This window comes from Lithobates pipiens, unplaced genomic scaffold, assembly GCF_037356315.1.
Source record: "Lithobates pipiens isolate NorthernLeopardFrog02 unplaced genomic scaffold, aLitPip1_a1.2 Scaffold_19, whole genome shotgun sequence".
NCBI classification, from domain to species: domain Eukaryota; kingdom Metazoa; phylum Chordata; class Amphibia; order Anura; family Ranidae; genus Lithobates; species Lithobates pipiens.
Genome location: NW_027507764.1, coordinates 435,565,773 through 435,588,408, shown reverse-complemented (window position 1 = coordinate 435,588,408; position 22,636 = coordinate 435,565,773). Strand labels below are relative to the sequence as shown.

Genomic DNA, 22,636 nt, shown 5'->3' with positions numbered 1-22,636 from the left:
AATGTTGTGCCAAGTAAATGGATACCCAACATGTCACACTTTAAAATGATGCACGCTTGTGGAAAGGCAATAAAACGACAGTGCTTAAAAATCCCCATATGCAACACTTTAACCACTTGCCGCCCGCCCTATTACAAATTGACGGCGGCAAAGTGGTTTCATAATCCTAACCGGACGTCATATGACGTGATTAGGATTATGAGCCGCTGCGCACCCCCGGGGGCGCGCATCGCGGCGATCGTTGTTGCGGGGTGTCAGTCTGACACCCGGCAACTACGATCTCGGTAAAGAGTCTCCAACGGAGACTCTTTACCATGTGATCAGCCGTGTCCAATCACGGCTGATCACAGTGTAAATGGGAAGAGCCGGTGATCGGCTTTCCCTCACTCGCGTCTGTCAGACGCGAGTAGAGGAGAGCCGATCGGCTGCTCCTCTGACAGGGGGGGTCTGTGCTGATCGATTATCAGCACAGCCCCCCCCGAGGATGCCCACACTGGACCACCAGGGACACCACTAGACCACCAGGGAAAAGGTAATAAAAATCCATAATCCTCCCTAGACCACCAGGGTGCCAGTCAGCACAATGGGTGCCAATCAGTGCCCATAATGGATGCCAATCAGTGGCCACAATGGGCATCACTGATTGGCATGCATTATTGTTTGGCACTGATTGGCATCCATTACTATAACACCGATGCCGCCTATGAGTGCCCACCTGTGCCGCCTGAGTGCCCACCTGTGCCGCCTATGAGTGCCCACCTGTGCCGCCTATGAGTGCCCACCTGTGCCGCCTATGAGTGCCCACCTGTGCCGCCTATCCATGCCCACCTGTGCCGCCTATCTATGCCCACCTGTGCCGCCTATCCATGCCCACCTGTGCCGCCTATCCATGCCCACCTGTGCCGCCTATCCATGCCCATCCGTGCCGCCCATCCGTGCCGCCCATCTGTGCCAGCTATCAGTGCCAATTTGTGCCACCTATCAGTGTCCGTCCGTGTCGCCCATCCGTGACGCCCATCAGTGCCGCCTATCAGTGCCACTTCATTGGTGCCACATTGGTGCCCATCAGTGCCACCTTATCAGTGCCCATCAGTGTAGCCCCATCAGTGCCCATCAGTGAAGGAGAAAACGTACTTATTTACAAAGTTTTGAAACTGAAACAAAAAAAAACATTTTTTGTTTCAAAATTTTCGGTATTTTTTTATTTGTAGCGCAAAAAATAAAAACCGTAGAGGTGATCAAATACCACCAAAAGAAAGCTCTATTTGTGGGAAAAAAATGCTAAAAATTTCATTTGGGTACAGTGTAGCATGACCGCGCAATTGTCATTCAAAGTGCGACAGCGCTGAAAGCTCAAAATTGGTCTGGGCAGGAAGGTGTTTAAGTGCCCTGTATTGAAGTGGTTAAACACCTTTACAGGTTACCTGTTTAGAGTTACAGAGGAGGTCTAGCGCTAGAATTATCACTCTCGCTCTAACGTTTGCGGCGATACCTCACGTGTGGTGAGAATAACATTTACAAATGTGTGCGTGACTTAGGTATGCGTTCGCTTCTGCAGACGAGTACGAAGGCATGGGGCCGCATTAAATATTATTTTCTCATTTATTTGACTTTATTATTTTTTACACTGTCCCTTTAACTTTTAATCCCTTAAACATCCACTTTAATAGAGAGAAGGATGACATGTCCTCTTTATGGAGAGATCTGGGGTCAAAAAGACCCCAAATCTCTTCTTTACTGTTAAAAGCAAAATATATGAAAAAAAAATTAAATTGTTTACTTCCAGCCTGGACCGGAAGTGATGTCATGACATTGCTCCAGTCCTCCAAGGCCATAGAGGCAATCAAAGCGAATCTACTGTTTTTTCACCTGTGTCTGTCTTTGATCTGTGTGATCAGCCGGCGGCCCCATCGGAATGTTTCTTGGGCGAATGAGTGAAAGCCAGAAAAACACCGGCGAGCAGCAGGGGTGGGGGGCGACACATGTTCCCTACACTGCTTCTGAAAACATTGCAGCGATTCATAAACCACCCAGAATACTTTCATGAGAAAGCCAGCTGCCGGATGCCATAAACAATACTGGGGTTATGGCTGATATCTTCGACCATAATCCCTGTAAACCACTTACAATCCGCAACACACACACGCACGCACACGCACGTATTGCATTTGGCAAGTGATTAAAACTGAAAAACTTGCTCAAAAATGGATTGATAAAAGAGCACCATACCAATTATTTAAAAAAAAAATAATTGGATTCTACGTTACCTACTTCCGGACTCCATCCAGCTTACAATTGGAGATCTCCCCTGGTTTATGAGAGGTGCTGACCAGAGCCAGTGAATTTCAGAAATACTTTACCCTGGTGATATTGGACTCAAATAGCAGTTTCAGCACCCTCATATCCCTTTCTTTTGAATTTAGTGGTAATGGTGGCCACTGTGTGTGTCCAGTGATAGTCAAATACAGTTATCAGTCCTTGGGTCTACCCCGATGCTTAGTGGCCCCTTACCTGTCCTTTCACCCCAGCGAAAAACTGCTCCCACTTCTCTCCTCTCAGTTCTCAATGACAGAATACATAAGAAAACTACATGTCTGCAGCAGACTACATGTCTCCAGTCTGCCCACGAATGGGTTGGATGTACAGTATGTTAATTTATTAATGTAATGGAATAAAGTGTGAAATAGAGAAAAAGAAGAGAGTAGGAGCAGAGCAAAGCTAGAGTTAATAACTGTCAGTGGAACACTAAAAACAGTAACTGGTTTGACGTGAACTGAACAGGTGCATGTTTTTTTTTACTTTACAAGGCAACCTGGTATACAGTATTGGTCATAACCTATTTTACGCACTTTGGCAATTTAAATTTAAAAGTGTGATATAGCATCAACTGCTGCACAAAATGTATTTTAGAATTTTAGAAATGACAAGAGATTAAGGCACTCCTTTATTAAAAAAACAAAACAAACAAAAAAAAACTAAATGCTAGCAATAAAAATGATATAATTCATGATTAATAAACATTATTACATAATCATAAATAGGGCATGTAATTATGGTGTATGTCCAGGCAAAAATATATAACAATCATATTTTGTACATCTCTGCAATAAATGTACAGTACATTTGCCCATGTTTTATACCACTAAACATACCAAGCAAGAGGAGTGAACATATGCAGCTCCACAATAAGATCTAGAGGATATTTCTTTAAAGCGGAAGTAAACCCTTCTATCGTTTTCAGTCAAGGAAGCTGCCATCTTGGCCTCTAATGATTCTTCAACTGCCATAATGCTGCACATGTGATCAGTTATGAAACCAGCCATTGGATGGTTTGAAAGTTTGGTTGAGAGCACAACCAATGTGAAAGTTAGCATTTCTGGAATGCCGGGAACGCAAGTGTTTTTTGAAACTGGGTTTACTACCGCTTTAAGCCCTTGTACACACGTCGGACATTCCGACAACAAAATCCATCAGATTTTTTCCAATGGATTTTGTCCGAAACTGGTGTTGCATACACACGGTCGGAAAAAGTTGTCGGAAAATCCGATCGTTCAGAGCGTGATGACGTTCGTTGCGACGGCACTATGTTGCGGCTAGTAGCCAATAGCTTTGGTCTCGTAATTTGATTTGAGCATGCATGGCACTGTGTCCAATCGGAATTCTCTACAAACGATCGGACAAAGTCCGATCGGATCATGTTGTCGGAAAATTTTATATCCAGCTCTCAAACTTTGTTGGTCAGACATTCCGACGGAAAAAGTCTGATGTAGCCCACACATGGTCGGATTATCCGACAACATGGTCCGATCGGATCTTTTCCGTCTGAATTTCAGACCGTGTGTACAGGGGCTTAGAGATGAGATGCTTGCCAAACCCTTCTGAGCCGGCTCGCACATGCACAGTACACTCTTTGTTCCAAGTCCATGCTCCAGCAAAAGTTCGAACTCTCCATAGAAATGGAGAGTATACTGCACATGCGTGGGCCTGGCTCAAAAGATTTTGACAAGACTTAGCAGCTACATGGGTGATATCTTAGCGAATTAGGGACATGTGAGTATAAGACTTGCATGGGGACTGGGGAAAATATGTACTCCCTCCTCATTGGCTTACCTTTAAATAGACTATTCACCCCTTCAGTCCATCATGAATGCTGCTGCCAGACTCATACACCTTACAAACTGCAGTGTCTGCTACCCCTCTCTGTCAATCCCTCCATTAGCTGCCACTTGCCCAACGAATTAAATTCAAAATACTAACAATAAGTTACAAAGCCATCCACAACTCTGCCCCCAGCTACATCACTAGCCTAGTCACAAAATACCAACCTAATCGCCCTCTTTGTTCCTCCCAAGACCTCCTGCTCTCTAGCTCCCTTATCACCTCCTCCCACATCCGCCTCCACAACTTCTCCCGAGCCTCGCCCATCCTCTGGAATTCGCTACCCCAATCTGCCAGACTATCTCCAAAGTTATCCACTTTTAGGCAATCCCTGAAAACTTTCCTTTCAGAGAAGCCTATCCTGCCTCCATCTAACAACTGCACTATTTTCTCCATTAGCTCATCCCCCACTGCTATTACCCTTTTTTATAAGTTGACCCTCCCTCCTAAATTGTAAGCTCTAACGAGCAGGGCTCTCTGATTTCCCCCCTGCATTGAATATTGTAATTGTGCTGTCTGCCCTAATGTTGTAAAGTGCTGCGTAAACTGTCGGCGCTATATAAATCCTGTATAATAATAATAATAATAATATGTTGTTCAATCTTGTTGGTTGCAGTGCATACATTTTACAATACAAATACAATTAATAATTGAAATAAAAACTTCCTTACTTTTCTCCATAAAACTTCTCAAAAAATCTTTCTTTCCAAACTTCTGTCTTCTTTTCCTTTTCAATTTCTTGTCTGATTCGCATTTGCATTTCTGGAGTAAATTCTCCTAAAAAAAAAAAAGTAAAAAAAAAAAAGGACATAAGAAAAGAAACCCAGGGTAGTTTGGCAGATTTTTTACTTTATTTTGCAGATTCTTGCAAAGTAGTTGCAAGTAACATAAATGGTTTTATATGTGTACTGGTGACACATGTTCATCTAAATCTTTAAATATCAAATAAAATATCCTTTGATAAGTATATATATATATTTTTTTCCTTTAGACCCCTTTCACACCAGGGCGTTTTGCAGGCGCTATAGCGTTAGAAATAGTGCCTGCAATCCGCCCTAAAAAAGCTGCACCATTGTATGTAGTGTGAAAGCCCGAGGGCTTTTACACTACAGCGGTGCGCTGGCAGGACGTCAGAAAAAAGTCCTGCCAGCAGCTTCTTTGGAGCGGTGAAGAAGCGGTGTGTTTACCGCTCCTCCACCGCTGCTCCCCATTGAAATCAATGGGGCAGCGCTGTAATACCGCCGGCAAAACGCCGCTATTGCGGCATATTGCCCGTGGTTTTAACCCTTTCGCGGCCGCTAGCCGGGGTAAAAGCACCCTGCTAGCGACCGAAATGCGCCGCAAGTCCGGCGGTAAAACGCCGCTAAAATAGCGGCTTTTTACCGCCGACGCAATGGGCGGTGTGGTGTGAAAGGGGTCTTAGACTACATACAAAACAGTTCACTATATACATGTATTTGCAAAATGTTATCCCTCCCAACCCCCTACCCCCACCCCACGGTCTCCCCAAATAACTAAAGTCCTACCCTTTCGGCCCTTAGACCCCTTTCACACTAGGGCGTTTTGCAGGCGCTATAGCGTTAGAAATAGCGCCTGCAATCCTTCCTAAAAAAGCTGCACCATTGTTTGTAGTGTGAAAGCCGGGGGGCTTTCACACTACAGCGGTGCGCTGGCAGAACGTCAGGGAAAAGTCCTGCCAGCAGGGAAAAGTCCTGCCAGCGGTGAAGGAGAGGTGTGTTTACCGCTCCTCCACTGCTGCTCCCCACTGAAATCAATGGGGCAGCGCTGTAATACCGCCGGCAAAATGCTGCTATTGCAGCGTATTGCCGGCGGTTTTAACCCTTTCTCGACCGCTAGCGGGGGGGTAAAAACGCTCTGCTAGCGGCCGAAAGGCGCCGCAAATCCAGCGGTAGAACGCTGCTAAAAATAGCGGTGCTTTACCGCCCACGCTATGGGTGGTGTGGTGTGAAAGGGGTCTTAATCGTGCTGTAAAACTTCTGCCATCCTTTTGGCGTATCTCGCTGATTGCTTATATTTTACCCAATCTTTTCATATTTTTTTGAACCCTACTTCTCCTATTTGACCACTAAACTTTAAAAGCTCTAGGTTATAAATGTTATTAATTGTACATAACCAGCTTTTCAGAGAGGGGCTCTCTGGATCTTTCCACTGACGGGGATTAATCTTTTTGCTGCATTTAGGAGACGGGGTATCAAAATTGTCCTATACTGTTTAATGAACATACTGACCCCGTGGAGCAGGCAAATCCTTGGCTCTTCTGGTATTTTAAGATCAGAGATGTCTTCAATTGTTAGTAATAACTTTGATACACACGTAAATATTTAGGTCAAAGGGTTAAAGCTGAAATCAAATAAAACATTTGAGCAATGCTTTTCTATGACCCCCTGTCTGCATATCATGTATACGTGAGCATTTATCGTTAACAAACCATTCAGTTTAAAACAAATGCAGGGCAATATATATATATATATATATATATACATACAGTGGTGTGAAAAAGTGTTTGCCCCCTTCCTCATTTCCTGTTCCTTTGCATGTTTGTCACACTTAAGTGTTTCGGAACATCAAACCAATTTAAACAATAGTCAAGGACAACACAAGTAAACACAAAATGCAATTTGTAAATGAAGGTGTTTATTATTAAAGGTGAAAAAAAATCCAAACCATCATGGCCCTGTGTGAAAAAGTGATTGCCCCCTAAACCTAATAACTGGTTGGGCCACCCTTAGCAGCAACAACTGCAACCAAGCGTTTGCGATAACGTGCAATGAGGCTTTTACAGCGTCCTGGAGGAATTTTGGCCCACTCATCTTTGCAGAATTGTCCTAATTCAGTTACATTAGAGGGTTTTCGAGCATGAACGGCCTTTTTAAGGTCATACCACAACATCTCAATAGGATTCAGGTCAGGACTTTGGCTAGGCCACTCCAAAGTCTTCATTTTGTTTTTCTTCAGCCATTCGGTGGTGGACTTGCTGGTGTGTTTAGGATCATTGTCCTGCTGCCGAACCCAAGTTCGTTTCAGCTTGAGTACACAAACAGATGGTCGGACATTCTCCTTCAGGATCTCTTGGTAGACAGCAGAATTCATAGTTCCTTTTATCACGGCAAGTCTTCCAGGTCCTGAAGCAGCAAAACAGCCCCAGACCATCACACTACCACCACCATATTTTACTGTTGGTATAATGTTCTTTTTATGAAATGCAGTGTTCCTTCTACGCCAGATATACTTGGACACACACCTTCCAAAGAGTTCCACTTTTGTCTTATCGGTCCACAGAATGTTGTCCCAAAAGTCTTGGGGATCATCAAGAAGTGTTGTGGAGAAATTGAGACGAGCTTTGATGTTCTTTTTGCTCAGCAGTGGTTTTCTCCTTGGAACTCTGCCATGCAGGCCATTTTTGCCCAGTCTTTTCCTGATGGTGGAGGCATGAACGCTGACCTTAACTGAGGCAAGTGAGGCCTGCAGTTCCTTGGACGTTGTTGTGGGGTCTTTTGTGACCTCTTGGATGAGTCGTCGCTGCGCTCTTGGGGTAATTTTGGGCGGCCGGCCACTCCTGGGAAGGTTCACCACTGTTCCATGTCTTCGCCATTTGTGGATAATGGCTCTCACTGTGGTTCGCTGGATTCCCAAAGCTTTGGAAATGGCTTTATAACCCTTTCCAGACTGATAGATCTCAATTACTTTCTTTCTCAATTGTTCCTGAATTTCTTTGGGTCTCGGCATGATGTGTAGCTTTTAAGGATCTTCTGGTGGACCTTACTGTGTCAAGCAGCTCCTATTTAAGTGATGCCTTGATTGTGAACAGGTGTGGCAATAATCAGGCCTGGGTGTGGCTAGAGAAATTGAACTCAGGTGTGGACAACCACAGTTATAGTATGTTTTAACAAGGGGGGCAATCACTTTTTCACACAGGGCCATGATGGTTTGGATTTTTTTTCACCTTTAATAATAAACACCTTCATTTACAAATTGCATTTTGTGTTTACTTGTGTTGTCCTTGACTATTGTTTAAATTGGTTTGATGTTCCGAAACACTTAAGTGTGACAAACATGCAAAGGAACAGGAAATGAGGAAGGGGGCAAACACTTTTTCATACCACTGTATATACATACACACACATATACATTATATATATATATATATATATATATATATATATATATATATATATATACACATATACACACACACACACACACACACACTATATACATACACTATATTGTCAATAGTATTGGGACACCTGCCTTGACATGGACATGGACATGGACTTTAACCACTTCGCGCCCAGGCCAATTCTGACATTTCTCTCCTACATGTAAAATTCCTAATTTTTTTTTAATGTTTTTTTAGCAAAGACCCTAGAGAATACAATGGCGCTCGTTGCAACTTTTTATCTCGCACGGTATTTGCGCAGCAATTTTTAGAAAATGTTTTTTTCAGAAAAAAAACTGTTTCACGCTTAAAAAAAAAAACAAAAAAAACCCAGTAAAGTTAGCCCAATTTTTTTGAATAATGTGAAAGAGGAGGATACGCCGAGTAAATAGATACCCAACATGTCGCACTTCAAAATTGCACGCGCTCGTGGAATGGCGCCAAACTTTGGTATTTAAAAATCCCCATAGGCGAATTATTGCTCTCGCTCTAACGTTCGCGGAGATACCTCACATGTGTGGTTTGAACACCATTTTCATATGTGGGCGGGACTTACGTATGCGTTCGCTTCTGTGTGCGAGCTCACGGGGACAGGGGCGCTTTAAATAAATTTTATTTTTATTGTTAATTTTATTTTTATTTTTTTAGTTTTACACTTAAAAAAAATAAAATAAAAATTGATGACTTTTATTCCTATTACAAGGAATGTAAACATCCCTTGTAATAGGAATATGGCATGATCAGACATATTTACAGTGAAATATGGGGTCAATAAGACCCCATATCTCACCTCTAGGCTGGGAAGAATAAAAAAAAAAAACAAAAAAAAAAAAAACGATCCTGGCTTCCTAGCCAGATCGGCGCCGTTAATTTGAATACAGAGGCCGGGCGTGACGTCATAACATTGCGCCTGGCCTCCGAACGATCATAGAGACTCCGGGGACGATCTGGTCCACCAGAAATCTCTATGGTAACTTGCTGGGGCCGGTGGATCCTGTGACTGACTCACTGATGGAAACAGTGAGTCGGTACAAGCACTGGAGGGCGGCGGGAGCATCCCCTCCCGCAAGAACGATCAAGCGGCGGAACAGCCGCTATGATCGTTCTTATGGTGCAGGAAATCGCCGGCTGAAAACAGCAATATCTGAATAATGTCTGTGGCCTCAGGCATCATTTAGATATAACCACTGAAAGCCCATGACGTCAATAGACGTAGTATGGGCGCCAAGTGGTTAATGGCATCCCAGTTTTAGTTTGCAGGGTTCAATATTGAGTTGGCCCACTCTGTGTAGCTATAACAGCTTCCACTCTTCTGGGAACACTGTTCAGAAGGTTTGACCATTCTTCCAGAAGCACATTAGTGAGGTTAAGCACTGATGTTGGACGAGAAGGCCTGGTTCGCAGTCTCCACTCTAATTCATCCCAAATGTGTTCTATCGGGTTGAGCAAGGTCCATAAAGACATGGATGAGCGAATTTGGGGTAGAGGAATTTGACTGGCCTGCACATAGTAATGACCACAACCCGACAGAACACCTTTGGGCTGAATTAGAGTGGAGACTGTAAGCCAGGCCTTCTCGTGCACATCAGTGCCTGACCTCACAGATGCACTTCTAGAAGAATGGTCAAACATTCCCATAGACACACTTCTAAACCTTGTGGACAGCCTTCCCAGAAGAGTTGAAGCTGTTATAGCTGCAAAGGGTGGACCAACTCAATATTGAACCCTACGGGCGAAGATTGGGATTCCATTAAAGTGTTACTAAACCCAGGACCCTGCATTCGCTATATCTGGTCTTCCACAGTACACAGAACATGGAAATGCAATTATTTTAGTAAATATAAACTGTTAAATACCTTTTCTCATCAGCAGTTAGGACAGTCTTGTGACTTTTATCAGTGTCTAGCCAAGCACTGGTTAAAGGTTGTAAGAGGAGTTTTCTGACTGCCCAATGAGACTGCAAGAGCCATGGCCCACTGTTTGCACAGTGCTAATTGCCCCTGTGCTGATTTCATGCACTTTCCCCAGGAAAAAAAACAACTCTCTAGCAATATATACCAAACTGAGCATGTGCAGTCTAGAATTTGTGTTATCAGGAAATTATCAGGGGACAGTGGAAGGAGGGGAGGATCAGAGAAGCCATGAACAATTATTCTTTTTACACAATGTGGAGGATTAACCCCCTTAGGTTCCACAGTGAGTATAATGTGCATGCTTTGCTGCATATACAGACTGATTTTACTGTTGTGGGTTTAGGAACACTTTAAAGTTCATGTGCGTGTAAAGGTGGGTGTCCCAATACTTGTGTGAGATACTGTATATATACACTATATATTTATATATAAATATTTTATTATATCTTTTCATGTGACAACACTGAAGAAATGCCACTTTGCTACAATGTAAAGTAGTGAGTGTACAGCTTGTACAACAGTGTAAATTTGCTGTCCCCTCAAGATAACTCACACAGCCAATGTGTAAAACGCTGGCAAAAAAGTGAGTACACTCCTAAGTGAAAATGTCCAAATTGGGCGCAATTAGCCATTTTCCCTCCACGGTTTCATGTGACTCGTTAGTGTTACAAGGTCTCAGGTGTGAATGGGGAGTAGGTGTGTTAAATGTTGGTGTTATCGCTCTCTCCCTTATACTGGTCACTGGAAGTTCAACATGGCACCTCATGGCAAAGAACTCTCGGAGGATCTGAAAAAAAGGATTGTTGCTCTACATAAAGATGGCCTAGGCTATAAGATTGCCAAGATCCTGAAATTGAGCTGCAGCATGGTGGCCAAGACTATACAGCGGTTTAACAGGACAGGTTCCATTCAGAACAGGCTTCGTCATGGTCCACCAAAGAAGTTGAGTGCACGTGCTCAGCATCATAGCCAGAGGTTGTCTTTGGGAAATGGACGTATAAATGCTGCCAGCATTGCTGCAGAGGTTGAAGGAGTGGGGGGTCAGCTTGTCAGTGCTCAGATTATACGCCGCACACTACATCTTTTTGGATCGAGAGCCATGCAGACCAATTTGAAGTTGCTTCCAAAAGATGATGCACAAGAAAGCCCATAAACAGTTTGCTGAAGACAAGCAGACTAAGGACATGGATTACTGGAACTGTGTTTTCTGGTCTGATGAGACCAATATAAACTTATTTGGTTCTGATGGTGTCAAGCGTGTGTGGCGGCAACCAGGTGAGGAGTACAAAGACAAGTGTGTCTTGCCTACAGTCAAGTGTGGTGGTGGGAGTGTCATAGTCTGGGGCTGCATAAGTGTTGCCGACACTGGGGAGCTACAGTTCACTGAGGGAACCATGAATGCCAACATGCACTGTGACATACTGAAGAAGAGCATGATACCCTCCCTTCGGGGGTGGGCCACAGGGCAGTATTCCAACATAATAATGACCCCAAACACAGACAACCACTGCCTTGCTAAATAAGCTAGGGGGTTAAGGTGATGTACTGGCCAAGCATGTCTCCAGACCTAAACCCTACTGAGCATCTGTGGGGCATCCTCAAACCAAAGGAGGACTCCAGTGGCAACCTGTGAAGCGCTGGTAAACTCCAAGCCCAAAGAGGGACAAGGCAGTACTTGTAAGATAATGGTGGCCACACAAAATATTGACACTTTGGGCCCAATTTGGACATTTTGACTTAGGGATGTACTTACTTTTGTTGCCAGCGGTTTAGACATTAATGGATGTGTGTTGAGTTATCTTGAGGGGACAGCAAATTGAAACTGTTATACAAGGTGTACACTCACTACTATACATTGTGAATGTATTCACTTTTGTGAGATACTGTATGTGTATATATATATATATATATATATATATATATATATATACACACATACAGTATCTACACACACACACAGCGGATATAAAAAGTCTACACACCCCTATTAAAATGTCAGGTTTCTGTGATGTAAAAAAAAAAAAAAAAAAAAAAGAAAAATGAGACAAAGATATATCATTGCAGAACTTTTTCCACCTTTAATGTGACCTATAAACGGTAGAACTCAGTTGAACAACAAACTGAAATCTTTTAGGTGGAGGGAAGCAAAAATAAAGAAAATAAAATAGTATGGTTGCATAAGTGTTCACACCCTTAAAGTGGATATAAACCCACTCGTATCCTTTCTAAACTACTGCCATTGTGGTTATCTATAAGGATATACATGCCTCCTGCATGTGTCCTTACCTGTCAAATGTCTCCCCTCAGTCTGCTATGAGACCTGAAAAACTGCAGATTCTGTGGGTGGGTCTGTTGTCCGGAGCTCGGTGGGTGGAGTCGTGATGTCAGTAGATCCCTGCCCACCTCTACACTCCTTGTCAACATGCATTTTCTCCTGTGTATTTCTTACACTGAACTTCTGCTATGATCACTAACATCCAGTCAAAACCCAGAAAACTCACCACATGACTTCAGCATGCCCAATCATGCTGAGGTGTGGAGCAGCTAATCCTGGGAGAGCTGGAAAAGAAAGGAGGAGGGGGTCTGAAGTACACAGAATGTCTCTCTCAGGCTTGTGCATTAGATACGTAAATCACCTGTCACTCACAGCAAGGGGGGGGGGGGGGAATGGACTCCCATTTCTCTGTCTTTCCATTTTTGAAAATTTTGAAAAAAAGATTAGAGGACTGCTCAGAGCTGGATTTACTCTTCGTGGCAAGACTGGGCACAGATGACATGAAATCCTACACTGTACAAGCTGCAAGCCTTAATAAAAAAAAGAAAATGGGGTTTACATCCACTTTGAAACTAATACTTTGCTGAAGCACCTTTTGATTGTTTTACAGCACTTAGTGTTTATGAGTCTATCAGCATGGCATATATTGACTTGGCAATATTTACCCACTCTTCTTTGCAAAACCAAAGCTGTCAAATTGTGAGAGCATCTGCCGTGCACAGCCCTCTTCAGATCACCCCACAGATTTTCATTCAGATTCAGGTCTGGGCTCTGGCTGAGCCATTTAAAAACTTTAATTTTCTTATGGTGTAGCCATTCCTTTGTTGATTTGGATGTATGCTTTGGGTCGTTGTCATGATGAAAGATGAAGTTCCCCTTCATGTTCAGCTTTCTAGCAGAAGCCTGAAGGTTTTGTGCCAATATTGACTGGTATTTGGAACTGTTCACAATTCCCTCTAACTTGACTAAGTCCACTGATCCAGCTGAATAAAAACAGCCCCAAAGCATGATGCTGCCACCACCATGCTTCACTGTGGGCATGGTATTCTTTTGGTGATGTGCAGTGTTATTTTTGCGCCAAACATATCTTTTGGAATTATGGCCACAAAGTTCAACCTTGGTTTCATCAGACCTTAACACATTTTCCCACATGCTTTTGAAAAACTTCAGATGCGTTTTTGCAAAATTTAGCCGGGCTTGGATGTTGTTCTTTGTAAGAAAAGGCTTCAGTCTTGCCATTCTACCCCATAGCCCAGACATATGAAGAATAAGACATGTTGCTGTAGGCCCCTTGGCAGCCTTCCTGACCAGTTTTCTTCTCATCAATTTTGGAGGGACGTCCAGTTCTTGGTAATGTCACAGTTAGTGTGTTCCATAGTATATCTAATGCCTTGGAAATTCTTTTGTACCCTTCTCCTGACAGATACATTTTAACAATGAGATCCCGTTGATGCTTTGGAAGCTCTCTGCGAACCATGGCTTCTGCTGTAAGATGCGACTAAGAAAACGTCAGGAAAGACCTACTAGAACTGCTGAACTTTATTTGGGGTTAATCAGAGGCACTTTAAATGATGGCAGGTGTGTACTGACTCCTATGTAACATTCGTTTGAATCTGATTGCTTAATTCTGAACACAGCTACATCCCAAGTTATAAGAGGTTGTGCACACTTATGCAACCACATTATTTTAGTTTTTCATTTTTCCTCCTCCCACCCTCCTCCCCTAAAATATTTCAGTTTGTTTTTCAATTGGGTTGTACAGTTTATAGGTCACATTAAAGGTGGAAAAAGTTGTTAATGTATCTTTGTCTAATTTTTTTTACATCACAGAAATCTGACATTTTAACAGGGGTGTATAGACATCATATCCACTGTATATACCTACATATACACACATACACACACAGTATATCATTCTAAATACTTTTTTCTTTCTTTTTAAGTGATCACATGATCTCTGTTTTCAGAGATCATGTTCTCTGCACAAGGGATGAAGACTCCTCGTGACTATAGAGGGGATGCGGCAGCAGCAGCTTGAACAGGGAAAAGACACAGTCCACCATAAAACGTTGAGACAAAAAAAACAAAAAAAACAGAGCTGGGCAGGAGGATGTGTAAGGAGGCAGAGATACAGCAGTACACTAATGTTTCTCAATTAAACACTTTTGGACTGGACCATTTTGCTGGCTTAAGACCAGAACACTTTTTGCGATTTGGCACTGCTTCGATTTAACTGACAATTGCGCGGTCGTGTGATGTGGCTCCCAAACAAAATTGACGTAATTTTTTTCCCTACAAATAGAGCTCTCTTTTGGCGGTATTTGATCACCCCTGCGGTTTTTATTTTTTGCGCTATAGACAAAAAAAAAGTGTCAATTTTGAAAAAACACATTTTTTTTTATTTTGCTATAATAAATATCCCCCAAAAATGAATAAAAAAAACTATATTTTTCCTCAGTTTAGGCTGATACGTATTCTCCTACATATTTTTGATAAACAAAAATCCCAATAAGCGATTAGTGATTGGTTGGCGCAAAAGTTATAGCGTTTACAAAATAGGGGATAGTTTTATGGCATTTTTATTAATATATATATATTTTTTTTTTTACTAGTAATGGCGGCAATCAGCGATTTTTATTGTGACTGCGACATTATGGAGGACACATTGGACATTTTTGACACATTTTTGGGACCACTGTCATTTATACAGCAATCCGTGCTATGCAAATGCACTAATTCCTGTGTAAATGACACTGGCAGTGAAGGGGTTAACCAGGAGGTGGCAGTGTAGGGGTTAAGTGTGTCCTAGGGGCGTGTTGCTAACTGTGGGGGGCGTGGCTGTGTTTTACACATCACTGGGAGCAGAGATCAGTGTCACTGTTGCTAGGCAGAACGGGGAGATGCTTGTTTACTTTAGCATCTCCCCGTGAGAGGATCACAGGTATCCCCACGGCGATCGAGTCTATGGGATCTGCGATCGGACTCACGGAGGTCCCGACCAGTGCGCGCGTGATGGCAAGGCGGCACATTTAAAGGTAGGTACCTGTATGCCCAAGTGCCTGTCCATGCCATTCTGCCGACGTACATCATCGTGTGCTGGTCAGGAAGCAGTTAAGAACTGTGCCCTAGCTTGGTCAGTTTGAAACAGTAAATCAGGAGGACTGGCATGTTCATGCAACACTGTACCCAAACAAAATTGTCCTTTTTTCCCCACAAATAAAGCTTTCTGCTGGTGGAATTTGATCACCTCTGCAGTTTTTTTTTTTTTTTTTTTTTTTACTTTTTGCTATAAAACACATCCAATAAAAAAAAAAAGGGGAGGATAAAATCTAATTTCTTCATCAATTTATGCCAATATATATTCTGCTACATGTTTTTGGTAAAATAAATCTCAATAATCATCTATAGATTGGTTTGCGCAAAAGTTATCTTGTCTACAAACTATGGGGTATATTTATGGTATTTAGACTTTTAGTAGTAATGGCGGCGATCAGCGATTTTTAGTGGGACAGCGACATTGCGGCGTACAAATCTGACACCAAGTTACAGGTTTTGGGGACCAGTAACACCAATACAGTGATCAGTTCTAACAAAATGCACTGTCATTGTACTAAGGACACTGGTAGGGAAGGGGTTAACATCAGGGGTGATCAAAGGTGTAAATGTGCTCCTAGGGAGTGCTTGCTAACTGTGCGGGGGATGCTTTAACCAGGGGGGGGGGGGGGGAAGAGAGAGATCTGTGTTCCTGATTAGCAGAAACACAAGATCTCCATCTTCCCCTATGACAGAATGGTGATCTGCTTTGTTTACATAGGCTGTTCTTCTCTCAGGAGAGATCGCAGGCGAACTTTGGGTCTGCTGGACCCACTGATTGGCTCCTGCTGTGTCCAAATCACAGCGGGCCGGCGGTGGCATGTGCATTTGCCCCAGACCCAGAAGAAGCCGTGACGTACCTGTAAGTGATTTTGCGCTAACGGACCGCCCTGCCGCAGTAAAAGTAAGTGGGGCGCCCTGTAAGCGGTTAAAGTATAACTAAAAGCCAAAGCTTTTTTTTCGTTTTGGATAGAGTAGAGATGAATTGGAACATCTGTCAGTTTTTATTGCCCTCGGTGCTCCTGTTAAGCAGATTCACCCTCTCTATTTGTCATATTTACCATCATCATTGAAAGTGAAAGTAAAAGAAAATCCAAATTTTGTGTTGTTCCCAGAAAGGTAATTGAGGGGAAATTTTCAATGGGGACACTAATTCTAGGGGATTTCCTCTCACTTCCTCTTTGGCTATGGGACAGGAAGTGAATGAAAATTTCTGCAATGGGACAGAGAAGATGAAAAAAAACCTGACAGGGGACAGAACCCTCCATTGCTCTATCCAAAAAAAAAAAAAAGAAGTTTTGTCTATAGTTCTACTTTAACATCTGGTGCTGATGTGGTGACTAAAGGTTAATCAAAGGAACTAATTTTTACTTACAATTAGGGTATTTCATGAAACTGGGAGGGGGGTTTATTTGCAATGACAGTGCATGTTGGACCTACACTGCCTTGAAAAAGTATTCCCATCCCTTGAAATTTTCCACATTTTGTCATGCTACAACAAAAAACGTAAATGTATTTTATTGGTATTTTATGTAATAGAACAAAAATTGGCACATAATTGTGAAGTGGAAGGAAAAATATAAATGGTTTTCAATTTTTTTTTTTTTACAAATAAATATGTGAAGTGTGGCGTGAATTTGTATTCAGCAAATTTCAAGTCTTGCCACAGACTCTGAATTTGATTTAGGTCTGGACTTTTACCACATTAATATGATTTGATCTAAAATATTCCATTGTAGCTCTGGCTGTATGTTTAGGGCCGATGTCCTGCTGGAAGGTGAACCTCCACATGAGTCTCTTTTGCAGATTCTAACAGGTTTTCTCCTGCGCTTGTGCGATCGCAATTTAAAACCACATACAGGTTTTTTTATCTGCTAGCAATTTTATTTTTCGTTTTCAACGCGGTTTGTATTTTAAACGCTATCTGTACATTGGAGACTCGGTGGAGTCCTTTTTACAGCATCTGACTTTACGTAATAAAGAAAAAACTTTTTTGGTGTTAAAACATATTACATGATTTGGAGCACTTTTTATTTTGCATGAGCCTTCACACTGGCAAATATTTGGAAAGTTTGCGGTGACTGATCACCTGAGCTGCGGAGTCTGCAGAGAGGAGACACCCGCTTTTTCACATCTGATCGTCTTGAGACAGAATTTGTGACTTTATACGCGCTGACCGACCTCCCTTAACCACTTGCCGACCGCCGCACGACGATATACGTCGGCAGAATGGCACGGGCAGGCATATGGGCGTATATATAAGTCCCTGCCTTCCCGCGGGTGGGGGGCCCGATCGGGCCCCCCCCCCGGTGCCTGCGGCGGTCGGTATTCATTCGGGAGCGATCCGGGATGAGGGGGCGGCCATTCATTCATGGCCACCCCCTCGCGATCGCTCCCGACGAATAGAAATGCTCCGTGACATCACTTCCTCTCCTGTAATGTAAACACAGGAGAGGAAGTGATGTAATCTCTCCTCCGTGTCGGTATTTTTCGTTCCGGCACCGAGGAGAGAGGATCGGTGAGTTGCACCAACACACCACACGTACAGTAGAACATGCCAGGCACACTCACACCCCCCCTTTACCCCCCGATCACCCCCCCAATTACCCCTGCCCCCCTCAGTCACAGTGACACCAATTGCATTTTTTTTTTTGCATTGGTGTCATTTGTGACTGTAATAACTGTTAGGGCAGTTAGGGTTAGCCCCCTTTAGTTCTAAGGTACCCCCCTAACCCCCCCAATAAAGGTTTAACCCCGTGATCACCCCCCGTCGCCAGTGTCACTAAGGCTGGGTTCACATTGCAGCGGTTTGAGAACGGATGTGATTCGCACCGCACTGCAGTGCAAATCACATCCGATCTCTGTGCGATTCGAGTTCAGCCATACGGATAGTATGGCTGAATTCGTGTCGCACCCGCCGCAAACTCGCACGGGACCCTTTTTTTGGTCCGCAGCAGAATCGGATCGCATGGGTGTTCACACCATGCGATCCGAGTTTGCAGATCGCACTGCGATATGCGAACCGATCTGGGGGTGTCATTAACATTTCACTGACACTCCCAGCAGTTCGCATAGGGCAGTGTGAACTGCCGCCGGGAGGCATGCGATGCGGGAACCCGCCGCGGATTTGTGGCGTTCCTGCATCGCTCCAGTGTGAACCCAGCCTAATAAGCGATCGTTTTTCTGATCGCTGTATTAGTGTCACAGGTGACGCTAGTTAGGCAGGTAGGTATTTAGGTTCGCCGCAGCTTTTTATAGCGCCAGGGACCCCCATATACTACCGCATAAAGCCCCCTGATTGCCCCCTAGTTAACCCTTTCACCAGTGATCACCATATAACGGTTACAGGTGACGCTGGTTGGTTAGTTATTTTTTTATAGTTTCAGGGCACCCGCCATTTATTACCTAGTCTCACTAGTGTACCCCTAAATTTAGGACTGTCTACTTTCCAAAATGGGGTCATTTGGGGGGCGTTTGTGCCATCTTGGCATTTTATGGCCTTCAAAACTGTAACGCCCTTAGAAAGCCTGAAGGCGGTGCTTGGTTTTCGGGGCCCCGTACGCGGCTAGGCTCCCAAAAAGTCCCACATATGTGGTATCCCCGTACTCAGGAGAAGCAGCAGAATTTATTTTGGGGTGTCATTTCACATATGCCCATGGCATGCGTGAGCAATATATCATTTAGTGACAACTTTGTGAAAAAAATAAATAAAAAAAAAGTTTGTAATTTTCCCGCAACTTGTGGCAAAATATAAAATATTCCATGGACTCAACATGCCTCTCAGCAAATAGCTTGGGGTGTCTACTTTCTAAAATGGGGTCATTTGTGGGGGTTTTGTGCCATCTTGGCATTTTATGGCCTTCAAAACTGTAATAGGTAGTGAGGAGTGAAGTCAAATATTTACGCCCTTAGAAAACCTGAAGGCGGTTCTTTTGGCTTTCGGGGCCCCGTACGCGGCTAGGCTCCCAAAAAATCCCACACATGTGGTATCCCCGTACTCAGGAGAAGCAGCAGAATTTATTTTGGGGTGTCATTTCACATATGCCCATGGCATGTGTGAGCAATATATCATTTAGTGACAACTTTGTGAAAAAAAAAATAAAAAAATTAAAGTTTGTAATTTTCCCGCAACTTGTGGCAAAATATAAAATATTCCATGGACTCAACATGCCTCTCAGCAAATAGCTTGGGGTGTCTACTTTCTAAAATGGGGTCATTTGTGGGGGTTTTGTGCCATCTTGGCATTTTATGGCCTTCAAAACTGTAATAGGTAGTGAGGAGTGAAGTCAAATATTTACACCCTTAGAAAACCTGAAGGCGGTTCTTGGCTTTTGGGGCCCCGTACGCGGTTAGGCTCCCAAAAAATCCCACACATGTGGTATCCCCGTACTCAGGAGAAGCAGCAGAATTTATTTTGGGGTGTCATTTCACATATGCCCATAGCATGTGTGAGCAATATATCATTTAGTGACAACTTTGTCATTATTCAATCGCTTGAGGCAAAAAAATAAAATATTCAATGGGCTCAACATGCCACTTATCAATTTCCTTAGGGGGTCTACTTTCCAAAATGGGGTCATTTGGGGGGGTTTTGTACTGCCCTGCCATTTTAGCACCTCAAGAAATGAGATAGGCAGTCGTAAACTAAAAGCTGCGTAAATTCCAGAAAACGTACCTTAGTTTGTAGATGTGACAACTTTTGCGCAAACCAATAAATATACAGTTATTGACTTTTTTTTTACCAAAAACATGTGGCTGAATACATTTTGGCCTAAATGTATGACTAAAATTGAGTTTATTGGATTTTTCTAATAACAAAAAGTAGAAAATATAATTTTTTTTCAAAATTTGCGGTCTTTTTCCATTTATATCGCAAAAAATAAAAATCGCAGAGGCAATCAAATACCATCAAAAGAAAGCTCCATTTGTGGGAAGAAAAGGACGCAAATTTTGTTTGGGTACAACATAGCATGACCGCGCAATTACCAGTTAAAGCAGCGCAGTGCCAAATTGTAAAAAGACCTCTGGTCATTTACCAGCAAAATGGTCCGGTCTGAAAGTGGTTAAACAGGGGGTTGCTGATGATCTGGTAAGCCACCATCTTATTAGTGGTGATTAAAGGTGACGGGTCCCACGTGGTCAAGTATATTATTTTTATTCAATCAAGTCACACTATCTGTTGGATTTTTTGATATTTCTATGGACATTTATTTCTGATTTATGGATTCAAATATGAATTAATTTTTATAAATTTTTTATTGCACATTTACATGTTAATATTGATTTAGTTTGAGTGCCACTTTATTTTGGTTTTGGATTGTCACCAGTTTTGCACGTTTCACTTGTGCGATTATTTAATCATTATTTATTGAACAAGCGCTGCACTTTATTTATTTTTTATTTTTTCTAAGATTGCCCAGTATTTGGCTCCATCCATCTTCCCATCAACTCTGAAGAGCTTCCCTGTCCCTGCTGAGGAAAAGCATCCCCACAACATGATGCTGCCACCAACACGTTTCACAATGGTGTGTTCAGGGTGATATGCAGTGTTAGTTATCCACCACACATAGTGTTTTGCCTTTAGGCCTAAAATACATTTTGGCTGTAACATGACAAAATGTGGAAAATTTCAAGGGGTATGAATACTTTTTCAAGGCACTGAACATGTACCTCAAGGAATTCTGGTAAGGTAGACATTCAGCCTTAAGGCCTTTCTTGCTTAACAAAATTGTGTACACTTTCTTCATATTCACCAACACAGAGCCCTACTTCCTTGTCAAATTTTTCTGAACCCATCCTACTATATAGGGTTCACCAGTGCAATTAAACTAGATGTATCACAGCTGTAATGAACTGATATCACAGCTTTACAATTCCATATAAGATAACTTTTAGTTATGCTATATAATGCATATGTTTGAGCTCAGGCAAGTCAGTGCAAGACAATTGTGGGAAGATCTTTTGCAGTACTTATTTGAGATGCAGATCTGCAAAAGAAGATCCCCTCTATGCCAAATCCCACTGGCTTGGCGAAGTGTATACATGGTAAGGTGACAAACCCATTTAACATACAGTTTTCCTAGGGGAAATATATGGACTGCTAATGCTGGCCACCTACTAAAAGTAATTGTTGAAAGGCTGTTTTGTTTAACCTGTGGCTGCAATGCTTTGAGTCGCTGACCAAGAAAAAGCGTGAATATGTGAAAAGTCAGAGTAGAGATTTTAGGTACTGAGGCAATACTCAGCATGACTCGGCATGACAGCCAGAACATACATTTGTAAAATGAGATGACAGTAATGGCCTACATCAGCAATCACACAAATTAGCAAAAAAAGAAAAAAAAAAGAAGAAAAACCACAAAACAAAATAAATTATGGCCAGTATATAGCAAGAAGGTTATGACACCAAAAGTCCCAAATGCATTAACAGAAATCGAATTATGCATTGCATAGTACGTTTCTAAAAAACCCTATTACTATTTAATTGTTTACTTCCCTCAAGTAATTTTTATGACAGCTCGGCTGAAGTTAAAAAAAAAAAAAAAAAAAAAAAAAGAGGATTTGAAAACAAAAGCCCCATCCTTGAGGCCCTGGGTTTTGCTCCAGCATGCTGTACAATCTCCGTGCTGACATTCCCTGGCAGCCTTGGTAGTGGCACGGACTGACCTTCTTTGGTGCCACTCTAATTTTTCTCTGAGACAAAGCCACTTCACACTTCTGATGCTGGCATTGTGACTGACATTTAGTCCAGGAACTAGTGGGGGCAGGAGAGGTATTGGCCAACAAGAATTTTTAATATTATATTTAAATGAAATAGTAGTTTGGATCAAAACATATCAAATTGGCTTGAGTCAGCTTTTCATCCCACTGGTTCAAAATCCTAGCAGATTTCAGTAGAAAAGAGGCTTGGCAAACTATTAATCTATTTTACTTTCATTTCTTATTCCAATATAAAATATTTTTGACAATTTGTAAAGATTGTACACACACACACACACAATACACAGATTTGCACAA

General features: G+C 42.5%; 1 protein-coding gene across 1 annotated transcript in view; it reads right to left on the bottom strand.

Moving 5' to 3' along the window:
* Positions 1–22,636, bottom strand: part of ASXL3 (ASXL transcriptional regulator 3) — a 192,495-nt gene that overhangs the window by 31,172 nt on the left and 138,687 nt on the right. The window contains exon 11 of the mRNA XM_077492629.1: positions 4,830–4,935. Within this exon, the coding sequence (XP_077348755.1) occupies positions 4,830–4,935 (106 nt within the window). The remainder of the gene's footprint in view (positions 1–4,829; positions 4,936–22,636) is intronic.